Here is a 20,305-nt window from a genome sequence, read left to right on the forward strand (position 1 = left end):
ATTTGCATAATTCATTATTGTGTGCATAGTCTTTCTTCGGTTCTAATCCTCTCCCCATTCTTTACTGTTTCTAGGCTGCACTTGCTCTCATTAGAAAACATACAAAGACGTATTTCCTGAAGATAGGAAAAATCATGAATAAAATCAGTTTGAGACTTTTAGGTTCCAGCACGTGTGTTGCCAATAGGGAGAATTTAAGGCTGGCACTGTAGAGTGCCTTGTAGTCCTAGTCTGTGGCACATACAGACCACACGTTGGTTATCAAACTACAGTTGACTGCGTTTAATATGTCAAATAGGCAGAATGAGATACTGCAGGTGAATTCTAGCAGATGTTTAAACAGGAAGTCAATCCCATGCCTGAGATGTCCCTAAACATTAACTAGATCTCTGAAATAAAAATGTTGCTTTCTTGCCTTTTCTATTTGTATAGTTTGACTATTGTAAAATTCCTCTGTGAACCACTTCAAATTTCAGTATGGAATATGGATGTTCCAGGTTTTGTTTTTAATTAAAGCAGTTATAGTAGCATACATAGACAGATTTAAATTTCTAACTTTAAGCACTGATTCTTACAGTAACCCCAGGGTTTTGCTGCAGTAACGTCTGTCCCTAGCCTCTCCCCTTGTAGTCAGTGACCTACTTCCACTCTCTCCCCCCCTTCACTGGGTTAGCTGCAGGGCTAAGTCCTGGTTGTACTCTGCAAACTCTGTGCCACCTTTCAGCTCCAGTATACTTGGTGTTTGTAATTTTCACGTTTGCTGTTACGCGTACGCTGCCTTCAACTGCAGGTCACGGCTGCTCTGCTGTAATTGAGCTGACCTGCAGTAATCGCTGTGAGGAGCACTGGCAGAAGCAGTTCTTCAGCATGACCGGCACCTCGTGGCTCCCTTAGAATACCGCTTACAGCAATAGCACAGGCCTGACTGTTACCACACCTCAGTGCCTTATTCAGCTCTGTTCAGATCTCCCTAAGTTTTTAGCTTTTTTAGTGTTTAGGTTCTTTACATCTGGGCTTTTTAAGGAGGCAACGGACACAGATACATTACACTTAAGTTGTTTTTTCTGCATGTTTTATTTTAACTTCTCACTACCAGAAAAAAATTTCTACATCCCAGGGTAAACCCGTGACCAGACAGCCAGGATAAAAAGAACAGAAAACAAATGTTGAACGGCCCGACGTTTGCGGGACGTTGCCCATACTTTTCTCCACGCGCAGACAAGCAGCGTTACGGAGCGCTGTAGCCACCGCACTCCCACCCCGCAGCCCCATAACAAGATCCGTTCCCGACCCCCCGCCTCCAAATGGCGGCCACTCCGACGCCTCGCGGGGCATGCCGGGGGCTGTAGTCCGCCGCGGGGAGGGCGGGGCGAAGGGCTGAGCGCGCGCTGCTTGAAAGCCCCGTACGGCCGCCGCGCGGGCAGCGTCGGGGCCTCCTCTTTCTCCCCGCAGCGAGGCCGCGGCGCGCGGGGCCGGCGGCGGTTGGGGCTGTTTCGTCCCCTCTCAGGGAGCCGGGGCCGCCGCCCGGGTCTTTGGGGGGCATCGGGCTCGGTGGGGCTGGGGGCCCCGCGAACGCTTCGGGTTTCCCCGGCCCGGCGTGGGCAGCGCCATGGGCATCCAGGGCTTGCTGCAGTTCCTGAAGGAGGCCGCCGAGCCCGCGCACGTGAAGAAGTACCGGGGGCAGGCGGTGGCCGTGGACACCTACTGCTGGCTGCACAAAGGCGCCTATGCCTGCGCAGAGAAGCTGGCCAAGGGGGAGCCGACGGATCAGTAAGTGGCTGTTAACGCCTCGCGCGTGGCCGTTATACAGGCGAGAGGTGCGTTACCTTGAGGTGAAGCTGCTGTGGGTTCTGGGTTCCCGCTCCCAGTAGCGATTTTTGGAAGTGGAAATGCTGGCTGTAAGTACGTAGCTTTTCGGCTCCAGCTGGGCGGAATAAATATCCCAGTAAATACTGGGTGGGGGAATATAAGCTAAAATATTTTAAGATATAAACGCAAATAAGCGAAGTTTTTGGGTCGTATGCGCCCCCTAAGCACGTCCCAAAAACCTAATCGCTCTGAGGTTCTGTAGATGTAAATCATGTCTCAAATACAGTGCTATTGCCAGGAACCTTATTTGAACAAAGTGACTATAAATGCTGCTGTGTGATGAAACCTTGTAACAATACCAAGGCGTTCAGATAGGCGTGTTGTGCTCCAAATAAAGTATCCTGCACTGATTTTTATTTTTTTTTGCTTAACATATAATATTTTTAGTATCAGTAGCTCTTCTACCGTAATGTGAATTTCACATTTTCACTTACAATTTTCACTTATATTACCATACCTTTAAGAAAGGAAATAAATAAAAATCGTGGCCATGATTCAAGTCCAGCTTTGGAGTCTGGGTCAGATTTGCATGTGTTTTTGCCATCTCTTTGGAAAACTGAGTTTTGGATGGGAAAAAAAAATACGAATCTTTATCTATTCAGAAATAAAACAACACTAGTTAGTCTGGACTAGGTTTTATCTATGAGATTTTTATTAAATGTCTGGTTGGAGATGAGAGAGTTGATAGTTCACAAATTGATTCAAATCTTTAATTCTTACATCTGTTGATTAGAAGAATTGTAGATTTTCATACAACTCTGCTACCTGCCTTTGAAGATAGTGGAAATCCCTTGGAGTTCTGAGGGTAATATAGTTCAGTTAAAATAAATTGGCAGGCAGGAAAAAAAAAGTTATAATTGTAGAAAACCATGGAATGATTGAACATAAATAAATGTATTTAATTAAAAATATATATTTTTCCATGTGCCTGTGATCACTGATCTTGGATTGGCACTTTAACAGTAGTGTGAAAATCCCTTCCGTGCTTTAAATTTCATCTGAATTGAGTTATTATATAGCTACAAGCCTATTCACCTTTGTCTTTTAAAAAATCATTATTATTTTTGGGTTTGTTTTGTAGCTCTAAATCCAGTTTTTTCCATGCTTGTATTCTCAGAATAAATGCTCCTGTGTCCCATTTCTTCCCCTCCCTTCCCCCTTAGTGGTAGAAAGGCTGCTGTTGCTGTTTTAAACTCTGTCCTTGAAAGAAACGTGTAAAACTTTTTCACTGATCATGAAAAACCTTTTCACTGATCATCGTAGTGTGTAATGCACTTATTGCTTACAGCTGCTATTGACTTTAGTTACTGATGAAACAATTTTGTACAGATTTTTTCTGTCCATAGTACGTATCCACCATCTGAGCAAGAAGCAGATAGTTCCATGAAGAGAGGTTTCATACCTTGTCGCTTTTCCACTCCACAGAAGTTCATTTACTGTGCCTTTCAAAAGACTTCAGGGAAAGACAACGTACTGTGCTCATCTGCTGACTGTTTGCCTGCCCATTGCTCAAACTGAAAAGATGATCCATGTTGAAACTTGCAAACTTTGGTAGTGTGCATCCTACTGTAGCAAAATTGAATTGAATGCTGCTTGAGTTCTTATGGTATTTTCCACAACAGCAGCAGTTAGTCCGGTTTTGAGCTGGGAGATGAAGCATGAATTTCTTAAAGCATTTGCGTGTTCTTATTCTTCATGCGGTGCTAGGGAAATATGTTTCCAATTAAAATCTTTGAAAAATAAAGTTTATTTTTCTTCTCTTGTTGATACAGTTATGTAGCTTTCTGTATGAAACTTGTTGATATGCTTCTCTCATTTGGAATTAAACCAATTTTGGTATTTGATGGATGCACCATACCTTCTAAAAAGGAAGTGGAAAAGGCGCGACGAGAGTAAGTATTGATTTGCGAGTAAAGTAGCATGTTTAACACTACCGTTCATTTTCATAGCTGGAGAAACTTCAGACTTGGTAGGTAGTAATCTTTGGTAAACTTTTCTGCAATATAGTGTTACTTCACTTAATTTACATTTAAAATCATACAAGCCTCTTCTTAGAGGTTTTATTCCAAAAATAGAAATGCACTTCATAAATGAAAGCACTTTTATAGAGGAAGGAAGCAAATCTCTGAGCATTACTTCCTGTAATGCGTTAAAAGCTTTCAGTTGAATCCACTCTTATGATCTCTCTGGTCAAAAATATTTATTCCTGATACAATTTTACCTAAAATCGATACCATCTTCCTCATTGTCTACAAATCATCAGATAAACTGGTTTCCAATTTGGATTCAGGATTGTCCGTATATATCTGGACATCTCACTGAAGCTGTGAGAATTTTACTTATCAGTTCTTCTGGGCATATGTTTCCTTCAGTGTGGAGCAAACAATTTCCAGTGTTTGAAACAAAATAAATAATGCCTTCCCTCCTCCAAACCAGTGAGTATCTGACATACTCCAAAGATTTTTTATTGCATCCCAAGTATGGGTGCAACTCTTCCTTTTCATTGCTGATCTGAGTTGTCACCGTTTTCTCACAATGTATTTCAACGTGCCAATCTAAGCATTTTTTGTGATACAGTGACTTGCAGTTACTCTTCAAATGTTACACAGTAGAATAGACTAGGGAAGTGCTCAGCTGTGAAACAATTTTTCCCCATTTCCCAACGGTATCTCTTAGTCCTCTATAATAACTGTTCTTCTATATGAAAATAATCAGATGTTGGTGGATATTTTTATTTATCTTTCAGGAAGCGTCAAGCTGGTCTTCTGAAGGGGAAGCAGTTGTTGCGGGAAGGGAAACTTTCAGAAGCTAGGGAATGTTTTGCACGCAGTGTAAATGTTACTCATGCTATGGCTCATGAAGTCATTAAAGTAAGTTGCTGATGCTGCTGCAATCAACAGTTGAAAAAAATCTATCCAATTAGTAGGATGTCTTACTCTGCTATGTATGGCTACACCACTACTTCATCTCCATAGGCAAGAAAGATATTCCCCACACCTCCTGTCTCTTGTTCTGTAACTGTACTGCATACACTGGGTTATGCTAGGTGTAGTTAAATTTAACTTTGCTTCAGGTTTATCATGCCCAGTTTTGTAAATAGTAGTGACTTGTCAATTAAAATACAACGCTTAAAGCCATAAACTGACTTTCATAGCATCTAGAATTTTCTTTATGCCATGAAAGATATGAGACTCCTTAAATACCCACCTCAGGATAGTTCCTGAAACTAGGCTATGGATAAGTTTTTGGCTGCTTAAAAGCCTTTTCAGTCACTCTTTGCTACACTTCTACTGCAGTCATGGAATCTTTATAAAAATATTACACTTGTTTACTGCTGTTCTCTTTGTCCAAACTATAATGTGTATGAGTTTGAAGCTTGCAGCTGTGGTCAGTATGGGCAGTGTTACAGACAAATGCAGGAAAGGGTGTTTTTGTAGATCAGTCTGTATAGATCTGAACTCCTTGAAACTTGAGTTTTAAATGTGGAAAATTGGGCTTTAATTGGTGAAGGACGTAAGGAGTGATTAGAAAATAAAAATCAGTGTTTCAGTTCTTTGAAGTAGGAGTTCTTTTGTTTCCAGATGTATAAGGTGATTGCTGAAAATTGCTGTTAAATGCTTGTATGTTTCCTGTTTATGTACAGGCTGCACGAACCCATGGAGTTGATTGTATTGTGGCTCCTTATGAAGCTGATGCTCAGTTGGCTTATCTTAATAAGGCTGGCTTGGTTCAAGCCATAATTACAGAAGATTCTGATCTTTTAGCTTTTGGATGTAAAAAGGTAAGGAAGAAAACTTTAAGAGTGCTTATCTCTCACTGATATGTTAAAAGCAGAGTTCAAAGTTGCTAAATATGTTTGACTTTCCTCCGTTACAATATTTCAGGGCAACTGAAGAGATAAGAATAGCACTCACCTCTGTTATTTCCATCAAGTGCGACAAACTAGCATATGTACAAACGGAACAATGATCTTATACAGGTGAAAATCATTGTTTTCCACTTCCTCTTAATTTCCAGGTGTTTTTGAAAATTGACAAGTTTGGAAATGGACTAGAGATAGATCAAGCTCGATTAGGAAACTGCAAGCAGCTTGGAAACGTTTTCACAGAAGAGAAATTCCGCTACATGTGTATTCTTTCTGGTTGTGACTACCTGCCATCAATCCATGGAATTGGGTTAGTTAAAGCATGCAAGTTGCTAAAACTTGCTAACAATCCAGATATTATAAAGGTAATCTTGCTTTAGCACTCTGTGTTGGGTATTGTGTTTAGCATTCTGTGTTGGGGAGTCTGTATCCGTGTTTCTGGTGTTAACACGGAATTGAATACGTGCGGTTCTTGGCTTTCTCTGTTTTGAGAAGAACATGGCCTTCCAGTACCTAAAGTACCCTCTTATCCCTCTGGAGGAGGGATAGGACAGTGAATTTTATTTTATTGACTTCTTGTGTTTACTTATCTATATCTTGACACAGACATTTTTTCCATAATGTCTTTCTAGTATATCAAAAATAGTATAGTGCAAAATAAGATATTTTTTTTCCTTCAATGTATGTAATGAAAGCAATTCTAATATTAAGAATTACGGATGCTAAGAGTGGGAGTAACTTCTGTGTAGACAGTAATGGAGAATAGTTTGAGCTATTAAGAAAAGTACTTTACATGCCTGTCCTTGACGCAGGTAAATCTAATCCAAAAATTACTTAGTATGCAGTCTAACTTTCTGCATTATCATCTTAAGTTACATGTATGCTTCAGTGTTTTTTCTCTTGCATGTTTTTAGTTCTAAAATGTTTTGTAATGTAGAACATACATCCAAGTAACTGTGGAAGTAGAAAAGAAACTGAAATCTTCCCATTCCAATAATTTTGTTTAAGCTAACGTACTTTTGCTTTTTTGTGAGCACAATGGCAGTATTTCACTTGAAAAGCTTTTCACCTAGTAAATTGTTACATGACTCCTCACTGCTATTTCCCAGCAGTGTTTTTGGAAAGTCAAAAGATGCAAGGTAGTCCGTAGTCCAACAGTGCCCATCAGAACTGGTGTCTCTTACTAAGATTAGTAAATGGCCTGTATTTAGAATACGTGACCCAATACAACTGTTTTTTTTTTTTATCTGGGGAGAATAAAAGATTCTTGTCTTTGGCAGTATGACAGAATTGATCTTCGAAACAATATAATCTGCCTTTTATGGAATAGAAAAATGCAGTAGTCAGTGAATTATTAGGAACTTACTGTAGTGTCGTTCAGTAACAATGTATAGGAGGGACTACTGAATAAATCTGTATTTTTATGGCCAGTAACGGGAAAAATGTGATTAATTCATCTTTTTCATACACTAAAAGCATCCACATACTGCTTTCAGTTTCTGGTAATATAAATTACAAAATTGGATATCCATTAATTTTAACAAATATACCTTAAGGGGACACTTTGCATTCTTATTCAGATTTCATATTTATTTCTTGGACCAGAGGGCTTTATTACTTGGGTTGTGTTATTCCTGTGACTGTTTTGCAACTTTAAGTTGTTTACAATGTACAAGACTTTCCCCCTTACCCCTCTTCTCATCCCCTATCTAGTTTAAGTTGTATTTTTGCAATAGGACACATCATACATGTAAGGGCAAGCAAAGATATCTAGTAATTAAAGTGTAATTACCTTTTTGTGGATGTTGAGTTTCTTGAGGACTGTATTTGTCTTCATATAATGCTTCTATTATGTGCTAAAACTGAAATTCTCTTTAAGACTCTGAAGGTCTTGGAATAATGTTTTTAAAGATACCTTTGGAATTGTATTTGTTTAAATGCAGCAGTTAAGCAGATTTTGTTTTTTGGTTTTGGTTTTTTTTTTGGACAGGTTATTAAGAAAATGGGGCATTACTTGAAGATGAATATAACCGTATCAGAAGAATACATACAGGGCTTTACACGTGCCAATAATACATTCCTTTATCAGTTAGTTTTTGATCCTGTCAATAGAAAATTAGTTCCTCTGAATGCGTATGCTGATGATATTGATCCAGAAACACTAATTTATGCAGGACGGTATCCTTTCTGTAATGAAATAGTGGGGGCAAAATAGGTGGGAACAGTTGTGGTGTCTTACATTTTCTTCCATTGCACCTCTGTTATTGGCTAAAGCCTGCATGCAGTCTTATAAAGGTTGTTTTTCCTTCTCTTTTGCTCTGGTCTTTTTTTTATTTATATTTTTTTTAAACATAGTAATTGAATATTAAGAAATGACCTATCATTTTAAGTGGAAGCTGTCTTTTTTAAGATGTAGACCGCAATTTCTTAAACACAGGTTATGTTTCAGTGGTTTAAATTCTTCATGACTGTTTTTAGTTTGTGCCTATGTTGTATGTTACCTCTGCCACTCTAATTCTTGCTGTAAGCGCCTAATCTATGCGTTCACTGTTTGACCAGAGTCTTCCTACAAAGCAAGTAGCATTTCACTACTTGTGTCAGAAATGTCCTCATGGAAAATGAAGAAAGAAGACCATTTAAGTAACTACTAGTTGTATGTTTTTCAAGCTGATTAATCTCTGGTGTTTCCAGAGGCTAAGAAGAAAGATGGCAACTTTTCTGTTAATGATTGAAGGCTTTCCTTTCAACTTTACAGGTTTGCCAAGCACTACAGATCTATTATGATTGCTGTTGCATCAGATTAAGTAGGCTAGTAGTAATAACGCATGTGGATAACATTCTATCAATTCTTTAACACAAAATTGAAAGCAGCTGTTCTGACTTTAATGCTACACTTCTTGAAACTTATTGTGATACTCAGATATTTTCCTTTAATGCAATGGGGACAGACACTTTGGTGATACTACTGCTTTTCAAATTGCCATCGGCAATATTGATATTGATACAATGGAACGCATCGATAACTATAACCCTGATACTGCACAGGTAAAACCTTTGTTCTAAAGCTATATACTAAGATAATGACATGAGTTTGAAAGTGAACATTCATGGAAAAATACAGTTGAATGTTACCTGCAACTGACTTGGCAGTTACGGATATTCTGTTATGACAGAAACTGTATTTTTCAACAAACGTACTAAGTATGATTCAAAGAACAATCCAACATAAAAGTTTCACTCTTAATTTCAGATTATGAGTAGCATATTCATATTTGCAGATGCAGAAGTCTCTTTGAAGTGACACCTAGCCTACAAACCTTTTCAGCATCTTCAAAAACCTCTTAATAGTATTTACTGAAAACAGTTAACAACAGCAGTTACTGTTGACTTTACAACTCATCTAGTTGTAAAAGAGACCTCTGAAGAGACCACAAGGTAATGCCAGATGCTGATGCATTCTGGCAGTTTTGCAAACTCTCACAAAGTGAACTGTTCGTATGCCACCTGAAAACTGAAATGTATATTTTTAATAGTTATAACCAGTAAAGTCTCTTAGTATATCATCTAAAAGATGCTGAAAAATGTAAATAAAAGGGCGTGGCCTTAACAGCCATTGTTTTTTGAGTGATTGCTGTTCTGATAACACATGCTTTTTAATTATTTTCTGACTCTATTCCTTTAATTGTTAGTTCTTGGGTCACTCTGCTTATTTTGACAATGGCAAATGTTGCCATCGTGTTCTTATCCTAGTTTTGTGTAGTTCTTCATTTTGCTTTAAAGTCTCTGCAGTTTGTGAAAAAAGTAGGCAGATAAATATTCTGACCTAAATGGCACTTGAGCACCTTAAATATCTAGGAAAGTAAGTGGTCAACGGAAATGATTTGGTTACGTGCAGAATAATCCTGAATGGATTCTTGTCATGTAATACTTTATTCTCATCTAAGATGAGAAAGTTTAAGTAAATAATTGTGCAGCCTAGACTGCACCTTTGCACAATTAAGTGATTTCTAAACCTCCTTAATGTACATATTAGTAAACAAAGTATGAACAACAATAGGAACAATAAAATACCTTGAAATCTTCTTTGAATAACTGCCTACATCCTTCTATTCTTACCTGAAAAATAATAGTAATAAAAAAAATCCAGGGCATGGGAAGCTGTTAATGGAGAACTTTGAAGTATGTGAGACTTGGGATTTTTGTTTAATCTTCTGTCTTGACTGTATTCATTTACAGTAGAAGACTTAATCTCAATTAAATTAGATAAATGTTTGTATTGGGGCATCCAGAGAAGATGACCATAAATCAGGTGACCAGTGGCTTACAAAATTCTTAGATCTCATTCTCTGTACAAGTAAATTCATACTCTTTAAGGCATTTGACTATGTTTGTTTTACTTTCAGACAGTTTTAGTAAATCCTTAATCCTGTTTACAGAAGTAACTAATTGAAAAAGAAAAATCTCAAAGTGATTAGGGGTGCACATTTCTTTCAAGTATATATTATCACGAGGATAGTATTTTCCCAAATTATTCTTTTACAATAGAGGTAAACCTCTAACTTTGAGAAGAACAGTAAGTCACTTGTGCCGTATAGGAATAAAGAATTCATGGCAGCACAGAGGGGGGAAAAAATGTAAGAAATGTGGGAACAAAGAGAAAATGTTTGTGTAGAGTAGCCATGTCAGCAATGGTTATGCAAATGTCAAAATGCCCTTACGCCAAATCAGGAAGTCTTACTTAGAAGGCAAATTTATAAGCCTATGTCTGACTTACAATTTTTTTTGTAGCCTATACAGCAGAGAAGTCGTGACTGGAATGACAGACATGCTAATCATATAAATACCATTTGGAGCAGAGACTACAAGCTTGACCCTAGTACAGATACTGTTCTTCATACAACTCATTTACCTGAGAAATCAATAACCAAAGGCACTGAGAAGAAAATCAGTATCAAAGGGTTAAAACTTCCAAACAAAGAGCTCTTAGCAAAAAGGCGAAGAAGTGGTATGTTTTTATTTAATAAATAATAGAATGTAGTAGAGAAGAAAGGATTCTATAGGTATATTCTATATCTCCTATAGAATAGGAGGTATAAAACTTTTAACTTCTGTTGTTTGTGTTCTGTTTTTAACAATCTGCAAGACTGAAAAAAATAATATGAAAGCCTAAGTAACAATCCAGTTTGGCAGCAAACTTTCTGTAGCAGTTTATTTTTGCTCTGACTTGTTATACAATTTTGTCCTTAACTGCAATTATTTTTAATACAATTTGCTCAATTTCTTAGCTATTTTGGGTTTAATTTATATCTTTTAATAGTATGCAAAGAAATGAAAATGGTTATCTTTCATAGAGATGAGATTTAGCTGCATAGAAAACTTAGTTTTCTGTACTCTTCTAACACTGTGCTGCCTAGTTCCTTTGCCTTGGTACCTTTTGCTCCAGTTTTCTGAAGTTGTAGATCTGTGCTATCTTGTCTTTTGTATACGAAAGACAAGTTATATGGACACTTAAGTTATATGGGCTGAAATAATTTGTTGGCTATTTATAGAAAGAGCTCTCTGCTTCCATTGTACTTCACTTGATAGGTTAAGTATTTTCTTTCTCTTCTTTCTTTTTTCTTTTCTTTCTCTTCTCAAGTGTTTTCTCGTCTGCATCCTTCTTTCTGATGTTACTAGGGTTTCTTCTTTGCCTTTGTTACTCCTGGTACTTTTCTATTCCATTGTTTATCAACGGTTCAATAGCTACATACTTTTAGCTCAGTATTCTTAAAGGAAACTTAAAGTTGAATTATAATGTGCACTCTTTTTAATCTCAACTGTTATGCCTTTGCTCCATCTACCTTTTTAAAAGTTACTTTAAGCCTATATACTAGAAAACAACTGTGTTTAAAGACTTCTGAACTGTATTGTTAAGAATAGGGTTGTGAGGTTAAATAATGTGATGTTCAGTTTGTTCAGTCTTTTCATAACTATTCTAGAACAAGCTTCTACAGTGATTCTTAAATTGTCTTTAGATTTGGAAGAACTCTCAGATGGAGATCTGTTGAACCAGTATTCATTTTCAAAAGCAAAAAAATTCAAGGGAAATGATGAAAATGCTCAGCCACAAAATAATGTCTCTGCAACACAAAGCAGTGATTCTTCAGGGAATTCCACCACTAAAGAAAACTCTAACTCACTGCCCAGAGTTAGAAATACATTTGCTTCCTTTCTGCAAAGGAAAAACAAGCAGAGGGATGCTGTGGTTGTTCCAGGAACAAGAAGCAGGTATGCTTGCATCATGTATTTCAATAAGTATCAAGATACTATTTGATATCCTGGTTGTTGAAATAACTTGAGTACTGAAAAAGAGAAAAACAGTACTTCATTTTTTTTCTGCACCTGTAGCCTTGAGCTGAGATGGAGAACTCCTTGTGCTAGACATGAAGTATATGAGATATATAAGTAAAGATATCATAAATAGATACATAATGTCAACTTTTTTTACTGTCGTAACGAAGGCTGTGAAGCGATTCAATACAGTCTAATTTCTGGATATCAGTTAGCTAGGAGCTAGGAATTGGCAGTACTATTATGGGTCATGTGATAACTATATTTTTTAATAAGAAGTGCCGCCTCTTTGTGCCACATAATCAGGCAGCTACTTGTGTTTTGACATCTTTACATTGTTTTTTGTTTGTTTGTTTCAAAGCCATACCTGGTCATACTGTCTGACAACTCTTTTTACCCAGTCCCATTCAGATAATGCTCCTTATTTCTGCACCAGCACTTTGAGAAGAGGAACTTTATGTTTCTGTGGTTTTTGGTTGGTTGTGTTTGACTACAACTACTTGAATTGTTTTTATAAATGATTATCACAATTCTGTCTTACTGTGATTTGTACCATAAATAATCTAAAGATTTCAATGTTTCAAAGATGTCTAATTTGGTAAAATAATCTTATACTGACATTTTCTAACTTGCACCCTCCTGAGCTCAGAGATTTGTTACATTACATCAAAGATCAAGAATTGTCGGTGGTGGTAGCTTTTTCTCCAAATAAATGCTCAGTTTGTTTTAAAAAATAAATAAATAAATAAATTCAGGATTCCTCAATAAGAAGCACTGTAGCTTCATCACTACTTAGCTTTATAACAACTTATAACAATATATCCTTAAATTTTGTAGGTTTCCTAGGTCTTTGTCTTTCCGATGAAGGACTTACTAGTTAGTATCTTTAGTCAACAAATGATGCATTTACAGATGGTTTTTCTAGTGAAACATAAATTGACAGAATGACTTTACTGTTGTCTTTTAAGTGCTGTCAGGAAGGACTAGAAGTTTAAGACCATAGTGACTTGCCCATGGTCAAAATAATCTTGTCTGCAAGTGCAATTCAAAAATCCAATGGATGTGTAGAAGTAACTGTTGGATTTTTAGAGACGAAATACTTCTTTTGCAGTGACTTCCTTCTTTGTTGCCTTCACCTGTATATTTAGCTTTTTTTTTCCTCCTTAGGTTTTTCTGCAACGAAGCAGATGAGCTTGATTGTAGAGCAAAGGATGACAGTGATCAAATTCAAGATGTTGAGGGGGATTGCAAGAAACTGGAGGCAAAACCTGTAGCTGAAGATGCTTCTCTGCTTTTAGGAATTGAAAAAACAAGGACTACCTCATTGCTTCCTGGGGAAACACAGAGAAGTTGCTTTCGGTGGTTCAATAGCCTTGGAAATAATTCAGGAAATGCTGGTGTATCTCATATTGTATCTTCACAGCATTTTGACCAACAGAAAAGCAACTGCGTGGCATCTCAGGCAGATGACATTAATGGAGTACAAGCAGAGATTGGGGTGGTGTGTGAATCTGATGAAGAATCCTCCCCCTTAACAGAACTGAACTGTTCCTTGCAGTCTCAAGGGTCTTGTGAGCCATCAGAATGTAACTTGGAGTCTCCAAAGACGCCACAATCATGTAACAACAATTCAGAAACAGAAGTAAGAAAACAAGACTTCTTAGCATTTGCTTTTACTTTTCATTAAGAAAGAAATTAGGCTGTGAAGTTCTCTTTAATTGATACTCTGCAAATTCTGTAACTCCTGGTCACACAACTCTTCAGCATTTTATTATACTCGCATAGTATAGATTGACTTACTAGCTTAAATCAAGTCTGTTCTTTACGTTTGTATTTAGTCTATCCATTGTGTAACATTGCAGTGGTTGGCATGCTTGTATTCTGTTTTTGTAATTGTTGAAGAAGTCCTCTCAGCTTGTGTGTCAGCATAGTGTTTCTTACTAAAAATATGCTCAGGGTTTTGTATAAGTTCTTAGAATTGCTGAAAACATGCATTATAATTTATAGATGTGTGGATATAAAAACATGCACAATGTAAAAAGGTGTTTTAAAGTCAAATGACTCTCTTTTTTGAAGGAATTTGGCTCTACTTCAAAACTGGCTAATTATCAAGGTACTCAGAGGCCTCCAGTAACTTCTGCTGTTCAAACTGACAGAAAGAATATGGTAGCAAAGATCAAGGTAAGAATTCCTTTAATTTTACCATTGATTTTCAATGTTCAGTAGAAGTAGTCTCTTGCTAGGTCTTTCACTAAAAATTCTGGAATGAATACTTAACAATGTGCCTGTTAGCAAAAGAAAATTGCTTTTTTACTCATGTGTGTCAGAGCTGAGATGAAATATAACCAGGCCCCCTGTGACTAATGTGGTTGCAACTTTGGGGGTTTTAAACACTTCAGCATAAATTAAGTAGCCAAGATAAAGAAAAAATCTTAATAGTTTTCCTCTGACATACTAAATATTTAAGTTTTATGATGCAAATTGCAGTCACGTTCAGATAGACATAAGATAATCCTATTTGACTATATGGATGAATCTACTGCTTCAGCAGTCTCCTGTTCTTTGGCTAGAAAAAGCATGCTTAAATTTAAAAAACTGGAAAGGTTTTAATGAAGCATTCTTGTTTAGTTGTTTTAGTTATAGCCATTGTTTAACACTTGACTCTCCTTTCACATTGAGTCTATACTTTCCTTCACAGTCAATGCTTTAGTTACGTTTCCTGTTGGGCACCCTTAACATTATTTCTCTGGGGTTGCTTAAATGCCTAACAATGAAGTTGTGTTCCCTGTCTTCACGGCATTTGTAAGGGCTTTACCCATCTATCTAGATTACAAAACTTCTAAAACCTCAGTATGTGAGAGTGTTCTAGTTCCTTAGACGTTGTCTTAGAATTGGCCAAAAGATTCTTAAATCAAAAGAAGACACATCCTTTTAAGTATACCCCTACTAGCTTCTTTCTCATAGATTAAAAATCACAAGCTTTTCGCAAGAGTACTGTTTTATGCAATAGTGGCACCTTGTGGTTACTTTATTAATTGGTGTTAAGTTGTGACTTACATCTTTATATTCTCCATTCTGAAACACCTATTTATAAAACTGATGCTGTTTCATTAGAATAACATTTTGCCTGCTTCTCTTCAGCAAGATTAAGCAATGAAATAAAATCATCCTGAGACTGGAAGTTGTATGACTTTGCTTTTAATGTGTTTAATCTGTTTTGCTTAAATAGTCATTTCTTGCATTAAAGGTATATTAAGAGAAGGAACATATTAAATATTGGGCGATACATGGTATGAAGGTACTTAGGTAATGTAAATGTAATCTAAGCATATTTTTAGGATGCTTGGAGCTCTTCAGGCAATATAAATCAGCTGAAAATCCATCATGACAGTAAGGTTATTTTAAACCAGGCCTCTTGGCCATGAATTCTCTCTGCTACCTTTATATGCTAGCAATAATACTTAATTTTTCCAATCCAGCTGATTTTACCTGACTGAAATGTTATTTGATAACAACAACCAAAAGGTTAATTGTGGAACTTCAGCTCGCCTGTACTCACAAGCTCTTGTGAGTTGTAGCACCACTGAGACCACTGGAACAAGTAGTCAGAATTGAAGGCATAGGATGGAGATGAGGAGCACCACTTCTGCCTCACTTTTCCCTTTTTTTTTTTTTTTTTTTTAAGTAGTGTAAAACAAGGAAAATCTTCACTGGTACTAAGTACACAAGAAAGTAATGAAGGAAATAGTTCTGGATTTAGCAAAGAAGTGGATGATCACTTAAAACATAGATCACCAAAATCAGAATTATTTAAATAACATGGCTGATCTGTAGTGAAATCTAATAATTGAGGGAGGTGATATGGGGAAGCTGTCAGCTTTTACTCTGGTTCCAATCTAGAATGTGAAACGCCTAGCCTCTCTTTTCTAACGTTAAAGCTAACAAACTTTTCTCTAATCAATGCCTATAAAATAATGAGTTCTCTAGGACCTTTGTAGTCATTTCTGTGAAACATTCCAGCCATGTTTTTTACTGCTCATTATTGCCCCATAATTTATTGTGACCTCAACAAAGAGGCTAATATTGACAAAAAGAAAACAATCTAATCTGGTTTAAAGTTTTTTAATGGGTACTGAACATGCAGCTCTGCCTCCTTTGGGTTTGATTAATTTAACTTACACGCCTGTGCTTCAGAACCATAGAAAGGAAGTATTATGGGAGAGTGTACACGTTTTGTGAAATAGCTGGGGTGATAAACAGCAAAAGATTAAGCATGGTTTTTAGGATCTATTTCTATTCTTTCCAGTACTCTCCTAACTTCTTAGTATGTATTTTAAATATATTTCAAATTCTGTTTGGAATTCCAAGATCTGCATAGTTTATTCAGGTAAAAATAACATCTCTTCAATTAACAGACAACTGTATAGAAAGTGTGTGGTGATAGGATGGGACAAAATGCAATGTGATTTTGGAAAGAACTGACATACGGGAACTTTGAAGATTTCTAACATCTGTATTAAAAATAAAATAAAAGTTGGTCAATAGCTTCCCCTCATACAAGCATTTACATTTTCTGACAGAAGCACCTGAGGTAGGCAGAGCTGTGTCTGTCTTCTTCAGATGGTCCAGCAAAAGAGATATTGATTAATTTAGAGCAAAATGTTTCATTCTTAATGTCCAAATGGGAAAATTATTGGTGTCAGTTAAAATGTATGTGTCCTAAATGCTAATACTATGTAGCCAACTTTATGTATGATAAGAAATTTTTAAAACTATGGACATTCAGTTTCCTCTGCAGCTGTTTTATTATATTTTAATAATTAATTTGATCATCATGACAAACACAAAATAACAGGCTGGAAGTGAGTGATTGCTTTGAAGCTAGTACTTTTGAGGCGTAGGTGTTTTACAATTAGGTAGTAGAATGGATCAGACAGTAAAATGTTGTTCTAGTGCTACTAGAACATTAGCTACTTCCCCCAAAACTGAGGAAAACTACAAGAATATTTAAGACAAAAAATGATAAATAATATTAAATGGCCATTTATGAACTTGTTTGGCAAAGGAAGCTTTAACTTTTTCTAGGAGCGTATTACATTCATTGAATTATTGTTATATATACATGTATTTATAGCACAAATAGGAAGAAGTGAAATACCATCTTTGTTATCTTTACCTTATTAAATGTCGTACACAAAAGTAGGAAAAAGTCCAGCTGATCACACTGAAGTGTATTTCTTTTATTGTTAAAATAAACTCATTACTCTTTGTGAATGAAACTGCAGAAGGGGAGAAAAAGTAACTTATTAGTATGGGAAAGAGTGAGAGTAGCATTTGACAGGGCTACAAGTAAATGTGGTTAGGGATGAAAGCACTAGATGTAAAAAAATTAAACTAACATGCAGGAATTAGGTCTTGTCAAAATCAGTTATGTGCTTATAAATAGCAAGAAACAGATTTGGTGCTTGAAAACTGATAAGAGAATTGAAAACTAGGTATGCATTTCTAATAAAAAGGATATACGATCTCTAGAATAAATTATCTACTGAAGCAATGCATTTTGCTTTAGTTGAGGTCTTCAAACTTCTGACTGGTTTCCTTTGAGATGTGTGTTCTAGCCAAGCACAACTGCTTTGAATTCCAGGTACAGAAAAATGTCCGACTGGAGGTATAATAATCCTTGGGGTACTGATACTTTTCAGAGTAATACCAGAGGATGGCTTCTCTTAAAATTCTGAAGGCGGACTTGAAAAGTTTTTTTGTTGTGTTCTCGTGGAAAAAATATTCAGTAGACCTTAAAAACAGCATTTCAAATAAATGTGCTTTCGCAACTCCTTAAAATTCACGGACCTACAGATGCTGTTTTGCCAGTTCTTAGAGCTGTATTATCTCTGTGGCACAAATCATTTTCAGTTAGAGAAGCTATGTAAATATATGTTGTTGGGGCTAATCAGATTGCATCATCTCAACGCAATGTAAAACTCTTCTATTTTTCTGATTGTAAGTATCTATTTTTCTGATACAGAAATGATAGGTTTTCATTTTAACCATTTATAACTTAATATTAAAAATCTCACAGGTTCCTGGTTTACACAAATCCAGTTCAGTAGGGTCACGTATTGTGACAAAGCTCAAGCCATTGATACCAGCTAAAGTAAGTGGATTAAGAAAAAAACTGTCCCCTGTGCAGAAGAGAAATCACTGTGATGCTGAAAATAAGCTGGGACTGCAAGCCACCATTAGTGAACTATGGAAAAACTTCCAGTTTAAAAGGTAAGTTGCTTTAACCCTTTAGTTAGCAGCCTGTGAACTTCTTAGAATTTTTTCCAAAGGAAAAAATTTCAAAGCAGACTTTATACATGTTTGCTCCAAATGATTCAGTAAAGTTAACAGCTTAAGATAGATATCTTCTACATATAGTTCTTAATTTCCTGAGCCAATTCACTTATTATTCAATATAACCATGAAGTATGATTTCTGGTAAATATGCTCTTTACTTCTAGTTAATTTTTTCTAACCAGCAAGAACTCCTGACTAAAATCCATTTATTGAGGTAGTGCAGATAGTGTAGCATAACTTTATATGAAAGATATTGCTATTAGGTTTGACATCAAACACTGAAAGACTTAGCCTAGATGCAAAAGCTGCATTAAAAACTGTCAGACTTGATTGAAAGCAAGGTTGTTATTATTTAACTTCATATGCCTCTCACATTTTGGGATGGTTGATTGTCAGTTCTGTTCTGCCTTCAACATGATAGTGAATTGATGGAGTTCTTCTGGATAAAATTAAGATATGTGTATTTTTTACTTTAATAAACAGCTATTTTAATTACATAAAATTAGCTTTTAGGAGATATTTTTTTTGTTGTTTCTCAAAATATTTTCCCTGCTGCCAGGACTTACTTAGATCTGATTTTTTTTGGCTTTTTTGCTTTTGTTTTTTTTGCTTTTTTTTTGTTGTTGTTGTTTTGAAATTAGCTTTATGTCTCAGGACAAATATATTTTTTGATGGCAAATATCATGTGGGACACTAAAATGTTTTGTCCTTACCTCAAGATTCACAGGATACATAAGATACTACAGTTCTTCAGAAGACTAGTTGTTAATGAAACATGCACCATATTCTACTCTGGGTTATGCATACTGTACTTCAAATGCAAAGCTAGTAATTATAATTTCATTTATAGGATATCTGAAACCATTTAAATAACTTTCAGTGAAGTTGTTCAGCAGCAGTGAAATTGGACCTAAAACTTTCTATCATAGACTTTTGTTCTGGTCTTACTTGTGGATCAGTGGATAGTTGGGTGAGGGGTCTTGTTTTGAATCAACCCAAATGTTCTCACAGGTGTATAGTTAGAAACATATAATGTCCTAACATTACTGGGTTTTGTTTTGTCTTTTTTTTTTTTTGCACAGAGATTATGAAAAACTTCCTTCTTGTAAAAAGTCAGATCCATTGTCTCCAATCAAAGATAATATCCAGCTCACTCCAGAAGCAGAAGAAGAAATCTTTAATCATCCTGAATATAGTCATGTTCAGAGAGCTATATTCGAATGAATTGTATGCTATGCACAGTAGAATTCATTTTTAATCATTGTCAAAATTTATCTTCTGGATCTTGTCAATATCAATAAGATAGTTTGAAAATCAACTGTATATTTTAGTCTGACTTGATTTGTCATCTCTTTTTATAAAAGCAAGTTGAAACGTACAGTTTTATACAGACTGGAATAAAGCCTTCAGTATCTCTGTTCTCGTGTTCAAAGCTTAATGCTAAACTTTTGTCCAAATTATTTTCAGCCACTTCTGAGCATTTGATGTAAATCACATAGATATGATACAACTTCCTACAACAGTTATGGCTTTGCCTTTGCAGAAAACAGCAGAAAATGTTTGTCTTAATTTTTAAGATCATTTTAGGATGATCATTTTCTTGCCCCCTCCTTCTCTCTTGAACCTACTTTGTCTCCAAGACAGGAGTAAAACTACAGTTCAGTATTCACTGTCATCACTATGCTTCTGGTACTCAGATAATGTTTCTTTCGCTGTAAGGTAAGATTTGTTCTCTTAATGATTAGCGTTCTGTACTTACCATATGATACAGACAGACATGTTTTGGGTGGGAATAGCTTGAACTGCAGAAAGGGGACATCACATTTATAAAAATGTTTATATTTTTGTACCTAAATATTACCATCAATGGAATGATTTCTGAAAAAAGTTAATGTTCCTCTG

The 20,305-nt window shown here is 36.1% G+C and overlaps 1 protein-coding gene across 1 annotated transcript; it reads left to right on the forward strand.

Moving 5' to 3' along the window:
• Positions 1-1,441: 1,441 nt before the first annotated feature.
• On the forward strand, positions 1,442-19,732 carry EXO1 (exonuclease 1). The gene is made up of 13 exons (XM_082755631.1): positions 1,442-1,770; positions 3,642-3,761; positions 4,616-4,739; positions 5,513-5,650; positions 5,887-6,099; positions 7,725-7,912; positions 8,683-8,779; positions 10,523-10,739; positions 11,749-12,001; positions 13,232-13,706; positions 14,141-14,245; positions 18,144-18,337; positions 19,486-19,732. Exons 1-13 carry the CDS (start codon positions 1,610-1,612, stop codon positions 19,625-19,627), a joined length of 2,427 nt encoding a protein of 808 aa, XP_082611757.1. The 5' UTR covers positions 1,442-1,609; the 3' UTR covers positions 19,628-19,732.
• The last annotated feature ends 573 nt before the right edge of the window (positions 19,733-20,305 follow it).

This window comes from Aythya marila (genome assembly GCF_965140915.1).
Source record: "Aythya marila genome assembly, chromosome: 3".
NCBI classification, from domain to species: domain Eukaryota; kingdom Metazoa; phylum Chordata; class Aves; order Anseriformes; family Anatidae; genus Aythya; species Aythya marila.